Source organism: Dermacentor albipictus, chromosome 1 (assembly GCF_038994185.2).
Source record: "Dermacentor albipictus isolate Rhodes 1998 colony chromosome 1, USDA_Dalb.pri_finalv2, whole genome shotgun sequence".
NCBI classification, from domain to species: Eukaryota; Metazoa; Arthropoda; class Arachnida; order Ixodida; family Ixodidae; genus Dermacentor; species Dermacentor albipictus.
In genome coordinates this window covers 105,608,990-105,621,496 of record NC_091821.1, presented here as the reverse complement: position 1 = coordinate 105,621,496, position 12,507 = coordinate 105,608,990, and the positions used below count along the sequence as shown (strand labels likewise).

The following is a 12,507-nucleotide window of genomic DNA, read 5'->3' as shown; positions in this document are numbered from 1 at the left end:
CCGAGCTGAACCACTTCCGAGTTTGTGTCTCCGACCTTTATCTTCGCCGTGCGTGCTTCGAGAAAGGATTTGGTGTATTTAAACATCCACAACTCGAGCCCAATGTCTTCTATCGTTTTGAGGATGTACTCATGCTTGATGCTGTCGAACGCTTTTTCCAAGTCTAATCCCAGTATGGCCTTAGTATTTCTAGAATATCCGTCAAGTATGTGGTGTTTAATTTGCTTCATGGCATACTGCGTGGAAAGTGCGGACCTAAAACCCAGCATGTTGTGAGTGTATATATTATTGTCCTCTAAGTGTTCCTTCAGCCTGTTAAGGATTGCGTGTTCAGCGACCTTCCCCACGCATGATGTAAGTGATATTGGCCTTAAGTTGTTCAAGCTTGGAGGTTAACCCGGTTTCGGTATTAGTATAACCTGTGAAGTTTTCCATTCTTCTGGAACTTCGCCTGAGATCCATGCTTCATTGATGGAGTCTGTCAGCGATTCAATTGACGGCTGATCGAGATCGCTAAGTGATCTGTTTGTTACTCCACCAGGACCGAGGGCTGACTTTCGATTTAGTTCACTTAACACCCTCCGGATTTTGGATGTGGTGAAGGGTTGGTCGAGTTCAGGTTGAGCGGCTCCCCTGTATTCTGACGGAAGTGGCTGGTGCTGCTCATTTCTAACTGGTAGGTGTTTGTCAATTAGTTGTTTGGTAACTGTTTCGATGGGCTGATCCTTAAGGGCTACGTGTATAGCTCGGGCAAGGCTGTGTCTCTGGTTGGATTTAGTGCTTTTTTTTATCCAGCAGATGCTTGATCAATTTTCACGCCTTGCCGTTCCTTATTTGCCCATCGATTGACTCACAAAACTCGTCCCACTGTTGCTGGCGGAGGGTGTTACAGTATTGTTAGATTTGTTTGTTAAGTTCTGCGATTCTTTTTCTCAGCCTACGATTTAGCCTTTGGGCCCGCCACCTTCGGGTTATGGCTTCCTTGGCTTCTATTAAGTGGGCAAATTTCGAGTCCATTGCCTCTACATTAGTGTCTGTAACAATTCTTTTGGACGCTGTTTTAATGTCCCTTCTAATGCCCTCACACCAGTCTCTGAGATTGAGTTTGGTGGTTTCATTTCCGCTTTGGGGCTCTTAACTTACGAAAAAGGTCCCAATCTACGACCTCGAATTCTCTAGTTCGGCCTTTCTCAACTTCCAGTTTGACTTCTATTACGTAATGATCGCTGCCAAAATTCACGTTTGTGTTAGTCCATGAAACATGTTCTGTTTTCTTAATGAACGTAAGGTCAGGTGGTGTGTCTCTGCAGGCAGAATTGCCAACCCTTGTAGGATGTGTCTTATCCGTCATTAAGACCAGGTCTAGCTCATCCGCGTGGTTCCACAGATTCCTGCCCTTGGCATTCGTCGTAACGTAGCCCCATAGCTCGTGGACTGCATTGAAGTCTCCTAATATAATCAGAGGTCTACTTCCAGCTAGATTAGTAGCCTTTTCGAACAATCTCTCTAAGTGTTGTTTCTGATGTTTCGGATTGCTGTAGATGTTGAGTACGAATAGGCTATTGTTCCTTTCATTTTTGTGTGAAGTTGGTACTACAAGCTCAACCATGAGGTACTCTAGGTTTTTGTCTATGATGCCTAAGTCATGTGGGATGTGTGTAAGCTGCTTATTTACAAGCACGTACAGGCCCCTACCGAACGTTTGACACTCTATGGCTCTTTATCCAGTGAGTGTGACATATCCATATCCTGTCTCTTGAAGTGCGATAATATCTGGTTTAGACTGAAGTAACCTAAGGTATTGCTGGATGATGGTACGTTTTGTTATTGTACTCCCCGCAATTCCACTGCCATATTCGAAATTCCCTGTTATTGTGAGCCATATTGCATATTCATCTCCCCCCGCCTGGGAAGTTAGTGTAGCTCTGAGGAATGACGACCCGCATTGTTCCCTTAGGTCCATTGACATAGTCATCATTTCCAGGGTTTTGATTCTTTCGCCAAAAGCCTTCAGCCCCTCCTTAGGGTCATTCAGTGCCGTCTGTATTTGGCCTACATTCATTGTCAACTGTGAGACACTGTCCATAAGCATCTGCGTGTTGTCTTTAAAAGACTTCCTCCATCTGTGTTTCAGTGTTCTTGAGCTTACTTTCAACAGCCCTACGCTTGTTATGTTATGTTATGTTATGTTATGTTATGTTATGTTATGTTATGTTATATTATGTCATGTTATGTTATGTTATGTTATGTTACATTATGTTATGTTAGAGCCACGGGTTGGCTGCGATACAGTTTAGGAGAGGCTGTAGTCAAGGGTCAAATTAACGAATTCAGTCGACATGTTGCATGGCGATAAAAATTTGTCCCAATCAATTAATGGAAGGTCACCAAAGAAATAGGTAATGTCAGCCGGGACGAGCTCAGATGCCTTGCCTATGCTAATGCGCAACCAATATATAAAATAGCTGTTTGAATCTGGTCGGCGGTAACAGCCGCCGATCAGTCCCCTGATAGAAAATACCGTGCAGGCAACCCAGACAGCTTCAGTGTCAGAATTAGTATTCACGAGGAATGACGTGAGACCTAACAAGACACCACCTCCCTCTTTGCAAATGCGATCACACATTTATATGTATTGTAGATACTTGTTAAGACAATAATTTCATCATCCGATACTGCGGGATACAGCCAAATCTCGGTGAAAGCGATAACATCGGAGTCAGCATCATCGAGATAACCTGAAGTGAGATAACGCTTTGACATCAGGTTACGTGTGTTAGCAAATGACACTGACAAAGAAGAAACGTTACGAACTGAATTTACTGTTACATGAGAATAAGCACACGTGCAGTGACGTAGCTATCTGTTTAACTCGATGACAGCCTTAGCGATGCCATTATAGACGTATGTTACAGAGTCGATATTTAGTTTGTCAACCGAAAGCTTAGACGACTTATTCTGTGTTTTCACGAATTCAATTAGCTTCTTGCTGACCTGCCGAGTTGCCTGCGAAAATTTTATTGGACTGAGAAAGCTGTCCCCTTAAACCTCGGTCCACAAGACAAAATGCGATCTTTATCTTTGAAGAAAGTTAGCTTGGCGATGACAGGCCTTCGTTTTCCGGCAACAAATCTACCAAGTCGGTGCACGCGCTCAAATTGTTGACCTCTTAATGTAACGCCCAGCTTTTCTAAGCAAATTTTAACTGTGTGCTGTTCGGACGCTGCACAATCCTCCTTGCGATCATCACTAGACCGAAAAAAAAACGAGATTCGAACGCCGCAATCTGTTTTCCTTGTCGTTACATTTGGATGTAATGGCTGTCGTTGCAAATCATATTGACCGCAAAAAAGACGGGGACAGAGGAAGGAAACACGTAAACAGCACGGGCGGTATCTTTCAACTGTTTTATTCATAGCAGCCAGTGGGCATATATAGTCAAAAAGAACATGCGCAGATCGCAGCAAACAAGAATGCACATCAGCTTACCGCGGCAACCAATTATCAAAAAAATCTATTTCCGCTTGAAACAACCTAATGGAGGTATCGCTAACACAATCTAGGCCTTTCTTTTTTATGTGGTAAGCCTCCATCAGTTCCCGTGCAGTCTGGTCATGGCTTCTGCCGAGAATCTTTATCTCCTCAAAAAGAGGTGCACAGTGACAGGCATTGCAGTGCGCAGGTAAGTGCGCCAATTCATCTTTCGTTAACTTTTGTTCATGCTCCCTGGCTCGATCATTTAGGCACCGTCCAGTCTGCCCTATGTAGTACTTGCCACACGTCAGGGGGATTTCATACACAACTCCTACATTGCATTTGGTATACGGCTTGGTGTGGTTCTTACCACAACCTTGCCTTCCTTTAGGATCACGGGAGGTCCGGGGGCAGAGCCGCGCCAACTTAAAAGGGGCTGAAAAGACAAGGGGGACTCCAAACCTGCCTGCCACCTTCCTTGGGTTGTGAGCGACCCTGTGAATATACGGCACTACTTCAGGTCTTATGGCCATAGAAGTCGTCCTCACCCTTGCTTTGGCCCTAGATCCTTTTACCTTAACAATCTGCAGGAGGGTTTCCACCACTGGCGTTACCATCGAGTCAGGGAACCCTGCCGTCTTAAGACGGGAAATCTGATTGTCAAAGGCAAGCTGCATCTTGTGCACACACGATTTGCGGAGATCCGATTCTAAGCAGAGCATCGCTACTTCTCGCTTAACAATCTTTGACTGGGAGGAATCATATGGCACCAAGCCCTTTTGTGCCCGAGGGAAGTACTGCCAGCACGCGTGACCTTTAGCAAAGGAAATGCGTAGGTCTAAAAAGCGCAGGGAATTGTCGAGTGGAAGTTCGTGAGTAAAAGAAAGCCCTTTGCCAAATTGTTTAAAAACGGTTAAAATGCTGTCACAAGACGTTAGACTTCCCTGCCCGTTAAAAACAATTAAAAAGTCATCCATATACCTAAAAACTTTTAAAATGTTTAAAAAGGCCCCCATAAACGCCTGATCAAGCGCTTTGTCAATGGTAGCTAAAACAGTTACACAAAAGCGGTGCAAGGCACGAGCCGATGCAGATTCCACGTTTCTGCAAATAGAACTGTTCGTCATAACTGATAAAAGTGCTATTAAGATAGGTTTCTAAAAGGGCTAAAAAATCTTCTACCGAAATACCAACTGCGTTCTGGAAGGGAATGGTGCCGTTTTCTTCAATACACATCCTCACAGCAACAAACAAATCTCTATGAGGAACGGAGTAGAAAAGATCTTCTACATCAAACGAAAAAGCCGGACCTATGTCCTGGTTAGCCCTTAGAAATTCAACAACCTCGTCAGAGCTTTTTGCTACAAAGGGGTCAGATATAACAAGCGTCTTTAAACTCCTTAAAATGAAGCGGCTAACTTGAACCTGCCACGTTCCACGCTCGCTAACTATCGTCCTGAATGGGATGCCGGGTTTATGCGTCTTCGCAGTAAAGAAAACACTTAGCGCGGCACCTGAAGCGCTACTGACGTCCCTAGCTAGCTTATCGAGATTAAGAGACTTGCACATTCTTATAACCCTGCTTTTTACTCTAGTTTCAGAGTTCTTAATAGGTTTAAAATTCTTCTTGAGTGCCTCAGAGGCTTTAGCACTAAACATGCCCTTCGGGAGCACAACAAATCCCCCTTCTTTGTCTGCTTCCAAAAGAACAAGCTCGTTGTCTTTACAAAACGTCAAAGTCCTATGAATGGCGGATACAGTTCGATTAGAAGCCGGTTGCGAGACACTCCTGCTAAGACAGGCAACACCTTCCAACAGGCACCTGTCATGGTGATCCTGCGGAGCCTTTTTCGCCACCTGCCTGTTCAGAGCAGCCACTTCATGGGCAGGAACTTGATGCTCGACGATGTACTTCGGTCCTTTAGCAAGCAGGGCGATCACGTCTTCTGGGATGCTTGCATCGCCCAGAACAAGCGGCTTATTTCCTTGTCCCTGACTAGCCCTCGTATCCTTCCATGTCCTAAGGAAACGACCAACCATGTTGTTGCAGTAATACTCGGTCAACTGATGGGAGGCACGTCTAGCAGCCTTCAAATCCTTTTCCGCATGCCATTCTGTAGCTTCAGTAAAGCATATGATGCGAAGCCAATCGTTGAGCAGTCTAACTGGCCGCCACAACTCTGCGCGGATAATTTTGCATAGGCGCTTGATATGACCCCACGACGGAACGACACACCTGAACAGTGCACTCACTTCCAAAGGGATCAGGCCGCGCTTGATACAGAAGCCAATGAATCTTGCTCGGCAGGTAGTCGCCACGATGTAACTGATGAGGGATTCTTCGTTTGGGGACACGACGGACGAGGGAGCACAGAAAGAGGGGCCAACTGTACGAGATATATGCTTCAGAAGAACTTCAGTTTGGCCTAGTTGGCATTTACTGCAAATCATATTGACCGCAATAAAGACGGGGACAGAACCCTGCCGTCTTAAGACGGCAGGGTTCCCTGACTCGATGGTAACGCCAGTGGTGGAAACCCTCCTGCAGAAGGTAAAAGGATCTAGGGGCAAAGCAAGGGTGAGGACGACTTCTATGGCCATAAGACCTGAAGTAGTGCCGTATACTCACAGGGTCGCTCACAACCTAAGGAAGGTGGCAGGCAGGTTTGGAGTCCCCCTTGTCTTTTCAGACCCTTTTAAGTTGGCGCGGCTCTGCCCCCGCACCTCCCGTGATCCTAAAGGAAGGCAAGGTTGTGGTAAGAACCACACCAAGCCGTATATCAAATGCAATGTAGGAGTTGTGTATGAAATCCCCCTGGCGTGTGGCAAGTCCTACATAGGGCAGACTGGACGGTGCCTAAATGATCGAGCCAGGGAGCATGAACAAAAGTTAACGAAAGATGAATTGGCGCACTTACCTGCGCACTGCAATGCCTATCACTGTGCACCTCTTTTTGAGGAGATAAAGATTCTCGGCAGAAGCCATGACCAGACTGCACGGGAACTGATGGAGGCTTACCACATAAAAAAGAAAGGCCTAGATTGTGTTAGCGATACCTCCATTAGGTTGTTTCAAGCGGAAATAGATTTTTTTGATAATTGGTTGCCACGGTAAGCTGATGTGCATTCTTGTTTGCTGCGATCTGCGCATGTTCTTTTTGCCTATATATGCCCACTGGCTGCTATGAATAAAACAGTTGAAAGATACCGCCCGTGCTGTTTACGTGTTTCCTTCCTCTGTCCTCGTCTTTTTTGCGGTCAATATGATTTGCAGTAAATACCAACTAGGCCAAACTGAAATTCTTCTGGCTATCGTTGTTTTGACACGACGCTGACAGCATCAGTCCTGGTTTCCACAGTGACCGGTCATGCTATAGAATTTTCTAATGTTGCCACTCTAGTGTTTAGTAATTTCATTATAAGCAGCAGTCTGCTTTTCAGCACTGCTTGTTAACGCTGTTAAAATACAGGGTCATTTTCAAGCTCCTTTATGGTGTTCAGAGCCTGGGCAAACGTATCGGCTACGACCTTGTACATGGGATCCGGATTAGATTCCATGCCACTCGAATATCGTAAGCAGGAAGTTTTGATGGGCGGACTAGAAATCGCAGTTTGTTAGAACGTCTTCAAACAAGAAAGTGCTGAGCCAATACTGAAAAAAAAAAACATGACACGATCGATATATGAATGCCGAAGACTAAATACATGAAACGAATTAAACATCGGTGCATCTTGAAAGTGGCCGTGATAAAGACGGCTATTGACAGTTGCTACAGTGAGCACAGTGAGGTCGTCGATTATTGAACAATACGAAGTGCTACGAGAGCCCTCCATTTGCAATTCCGTCTACAAAACTGCCCAGTGATTAGGAGGCGGCAGTCAACGCAGTCACCGTGTGTTGTCTTATTGGTCAATTGCCTGCTCCTATAAACTCACTCTGTATACGTGGCGTGGCGCCTGCGGTTAAAGGAATGTTCCAAATGCGTTGCCAAACCGTGGTCGTGGGCGGCGCTAGCTAACAATGACAGGGCTAACCTCGTATATGCACACAAATACGCAAGAAAGAGAACGGGGGGATTGTATCCGCGGTAGTCTAATTGGTAAAGCATCACACGCATAGGTGTGGGTTTGGCTCCCACCCTGCAGAAAGTTTTCTCTTCCTGAACAGAAGTTTCCCTTTCCTTGATTATTTCTACATTGCAATTAAATATAAGAAATAATTTCCCCTACGCTCTTACAGATTTCGTTGTCTCTTTCATTTATATGATTAACTAACAAAAATCGACGCCCTCGGATTCCCTTGGTCTTCTTGCTCGGTCTATCACCAAAGGATTTAATGTTTAAACTTAGTCCCGCCATCGAGACAGACCATGACTTCGTTTTGTCCTTTCTTTTCAGGATGGTTCTTTCAATACCACTACAACGGCTATTGTGAAAGTGACAGATGTTCAAAATCGACCACCAGTGTTTCTCGGATCTTTTTCCGCTATCGTCAGTGAAGACGTCCCTGTAGTAAGTAAAAAAAAAAATTGCTATACGAGAACAATTTCTGACTACACAGAAATGGAAGCAGAGATTGAGCACGTGTGTGAATGACGAAATAACCGAGCATCTGAGACAGGTCTGGTGAATTAAAATCTTAGATTTAAAAACGAACTGGTGTAAGGTAATTCTTATGCTTCTTCAGAATAACGAATATACGGTTATTTGCATAGATTTCGGGAAAAAGGAAGACAGACAGCGCTCTCAATGAGCGAGAGGGAGGGTGGGAAGCGGGGGGGGGGTGCAATGAAGCGGGGATTTTTCTCTATGCTAGTGCCGTTTCGCCAGGCTTCTACATGGAGCACTGACAGGTTTTCGTTCTTTATCTCATTCTTTTCCAGGGAACTTACGTGATGACAGCCAAAGCAATTGACGGCGACCGAGGAGTTCCCAGGAACATTCGCTACTCTCTCGTTTCAAGTAAGCACGAATACTTAATTTCAGTTATAAACAGCCAAAAAAGCATTGGCACTGCCAAGGCTGTTCTGCGTACAGTGAATGGTCAGTCAGCTAGCGCTGATTCACGATTCACTGTACGCAGATATACCTTACTACACGCAAGCTTTAGCGAAGCGAAGGGCGCGGGTAACAGCGGCCTGCCTATCTGGCAGTGCGTGCTTATATAGATGCAAGCTTTTCTCTCATGAATGGGCCCCCCGATAGGCGGAGCAAACACTTAGCAGCGCACTGCTTCCGCCTCATTGGCTTCCGTGCTGTTACATAATACGCAGCGCTGACGGGGGCTGTTCGCTATGGGGAACAAACTGCTCGGTCCACTGCACATACTATAGCCATGTCAATGCCCTCACCTCATGGGTATTTTCCGTCACCCATGGCCAGCTATACATGCATCTATCAGCTAAGTCAAAGAGCCTGTTGCTGGAAAAGTTCACTGATGCCGAGGAAGGCGTCGTAGTGCAAGTTAGGCGAGCATAAAGTACAATACACGGGATAGCGCTAGTGCTCTCCGAGAGTCGCTACACCTTCTTGCATTCCCCAGGGACAGTGGACTTTCAGACATGTGGTTTCAAGCTGCATGTCTAGAAAGAGGCGCTACAGGCGCAGCAATTACTGGCCTCGTCTGTCAGCCTTTAAACCGCGTGTAACACCACCACCACCACATCTGTCAACTCTCCTTTTCCCATTTTCTTCTATTCTGTCGTTTTATTTCCTTGCCCACTGCAAGGCAACAAACTGTACCGGCTGACCTTTCTGTCCTTCCTTAGTTCTCTCTACCTCTCTCCATATCCAATATTTCTGATTTCTCACATACATTGACACGGTATAAGTTGTAGTTGTTGTTTTTTTTTTTCACACCAATACGTTGAGTAGAAATGTATCTGGTTGTTTGTTTTCAGACCCGGAAAACTTCTTTGCAATAAACAGAAATACGGGAGTTATAACAACTGCAAACTTGCTGGACAAGGAGAAATTGAGCTCCTCAAACGGCGTGGTCACTGTCAAAGTCAAAGTGAGTGATTCGTTTGCAACATTGAAATAACTGTAATGGCAGAAGTGAAAACCTGCATATACCTATTCAGTTTTCTTTTGTAACATTATTATTGTAACGCTTTTCGCGATGCAGCATCCAGGGATAAAGAAAACTGTGTGTCTATTGTCGGTGCCTCATTCACTCGTAATTCTAACCCAGACCTGCGTAGGCATCAAGGTTATGTACTGTACACATGCGTGGTAAAGCAGTTGTAAAGAAGTCATTTCATGCGCCAGGCCGTAAGAGCCAACCGTAGGAGCAGACGACCGGGCAGACACGTTTCGCAACCATACACACACGCCGAGCGCAGTTTCTCTCCGCGTCCTGAGTGGTCGTCGCGCGAAAGTGGAAAATCGTTTTTTTCGCGCGGTCGCTGTCCCCCGCCTGATTTCCCACCCACAATGCTCGCTGGGGCGAGCTAATTTTGCCCACTTTCGCCATAAGTGTGAACGCGCGCTCTGCGACTGCAGCTGCGATGCGTGCGGTAAATGCCGCAGGTCAGGGGTCACTGCGGCGTGCAATGAGACGAGCGCGCATCTGGAACGCCTTAGGCGACGCACGACCAAGCAGCTTCAAGGGACGCTAACGCGGAACGCTTAATCACTCCACACTGGTCTTCTTTCGAAATTTCCTATTTATTTCACGGAAAAGGGTTGCTTACTATAGTGGAGATAACGAAAGCCAGACTTCCTTTAATTTTTCCGTGCTGGAACCTCAGAGCCGTTAGTTCAATGCGACGTCACTGGCTCTCTCTCGCTTGTGCAGTTTTGCCGCAGGACGCGTTCTCAAAACATGCTTGGCTGAGGTTTGGATTATTTTAGAATGCAATGTACGTGGCCATTCTTTATTGATAAACCATTAACTAAACTCAAGTAGACGCTGTCAAATCGCTTGATGTTACGGCGAGTTAGTGCTGAAACCTCAGAACAGCGTCATCACATTTTTTTTTTCTTTTGCGTTCTTTCTGGCATTCCCTCTCACGGTAAGAGCGGGCGCTTTGCTATCGCACAAGCGCAATTTACTAATACAGGTAATCTTAACAATCATGTTTAATGTCTTTATAATCTGTATTCGATGACAGCCTAAGAATGCCGTACAAAGTCAGCCCGCACAACCGCAATGTAGCTGCTTTCTGTGCCTCCGCACTCCGAAACAGAAGGGCGCCGATGCTGAAAGATGGCCTCCGCCGTGGCATCTTAGACGCTATAGCGAACGTAACAGGCTGGCGCATCGATACAAACTCTCTGGTTGCATAACGATGTATTTGTCGTTACATTATTAGGCTGTTCTTATAGGAGGCTGTGCTTATACAAAAATACGAGTTTGATGTTTGTGGTTAGACAGTGGTGAATAAATGACTTAGGCGCGCTACGGCTCGCATTTATGTAGACATTTCCTTTTCTAGTTCGATTATTTAACTCGTATTATCACAGACATGACGCGCTTGCTGCATTCTAACGTAGCACAACAATATGTGTGCTGTGCATTGCACAGTTCGCATTTTGCTAAACACTATGCGAAAAAAAATTCGAAAGAAAATGTGCCAGAACTTTAAAAGTTAGAACTTTGGCATGATCCACATACAACGTTACCTCGCTACACTCCAGTGAATGCGTGACATACCTTCCGACGACACGCAGGCTTCGGAGCTGGAAGGCGACCGGCCGCTGGACGAACCGGGAGCGTCGACGACCACCGCGTTGGCCATCACGGTGAAGGACGTGAATGACGAGGCGCCCACGTTCAGCCGGCCGAGCTACAGTGTCAGTGTGAACGAGAACATACCTCCCGGGAGCCCACTGCCGAACCTTGACATGTTCGTCCAGGACACGGACACTGTGAGAACACGCTGCTGAGAGGCGGACGTCTTTCTATGCGCGCCTATGTCCACTGGGATATACAGACGGAGAGCCATTCGTTTAGCTTTAGCAAACAAACAAGCATGTGTCGCTGGCGATCTGTACTTTATGACAATTTAAATTGTCTATAGGTGGTCTCTTCAGCAAGGCAGTGCGCAAGAGTGCACAACAAAACATTCACTGGTAGGGGAAGCAAGAAAAAAAGTGCAGACGTTACATAAAGTAAGCAAATTCGCCTCACCTTACAAGCGAGAAGCCGGAGTAGGTTCTATTAGGCCATTGAACTCGCCAAGCAAAGTTGCAATATTCTTTGGACGGCAACAGGAACTGCACCGTTTCTGTGTCTCTGGAACACTGCTTTTCAAATTTTTAGTGACAGCATTGATGGTTTTGAGCGTTGTCCTCATAAACATTTGAACGTTGGCGCATGCACAACAGCTATCGTTTTTGGCAAACGCACAGTATGTGTGCAAACAAATCCCGCGAGTTGATAAATGTGTAAAAAGAGGCTGGCGCCGCGTATCGCCAGCGAAAATTCAGAAGCAGATGCGGATAATTCATGGCTACACGCCTCCTCACGCACTCTTTCATAAGCGCAAAAAAGACAAATAAAGTAAAATGGGTGTGGCATCCCCCTTCCCCATTTGCGTTAGAAGTGTCTGTATTACTGCCACAGGATATTGATCGCACCTGCTATGAAAAGCCGAGTGCTCTGAAGTGTCACATAAAGTAGAGAGAAAGTTTTTATCGTTCTTTTTTTTTCTTTGAATATTATGTGCACAAGGCATTGTTTCTCCGGGCAAAGGGCGTCAATTCAGCGAACGTTTCCTGTCCAAGATATTCAAAGAAAATTATTAACTACTGACTTCTGCATTAAGTTTACCTATGCGAACACTTGTTACTTCGTTTCCTTGCATTTTTGTTTGCTTAGTATAATTATTCCATCCTGTTCACGTCATTTCGCAGTTATACCTATTTTTTTCTGTTCTTCTGTTAGCTTTAATTTTAATTTACGGTCTCGTTATTTAGTTGAAGCTATGTGCAAGACTGGTAATAAAATTCTGTTAAGCTATCTTGCTGCCATAGCGTCATTCAATAGCATTGTGATTCTCTTAATCGCCAATGGTTCGCCACCACCAG

General features: G+C 45.5%; 1 protein-coding gene across 2 annotated transcripts in view; it reads left to right on the top strand.

The window, feature by feature from the left end:
• Positions 1–12,507, top strand: part of Cad87A (cadherin 87A) — a 152,692-nt gene that overhangs the window by 103,487 nt on the left and 36,698 nt on the right. For both annotated transcript variants that reach the window (XM_070524308.1, XM_070524300.1), the window contains 4 exons: positions 7,873–7,986; positions 8,358–8,436; positions 9,375–9,487; positions 11,149–11,346. In XM_070524308.1, the coding sequence (XP_070380409.1) occupies positions 7,873–7,986; positions 8,358–8,436; positions 9,375–9,487; positions 11,149–11,346 (504 nt within the window). The remainder of the gene's footprint in view (positions 1–7,872; positions 7,987–8,357; positions 8,437–9,374; positions 9,488–11,148; positions 11,347–12,507) is intronic.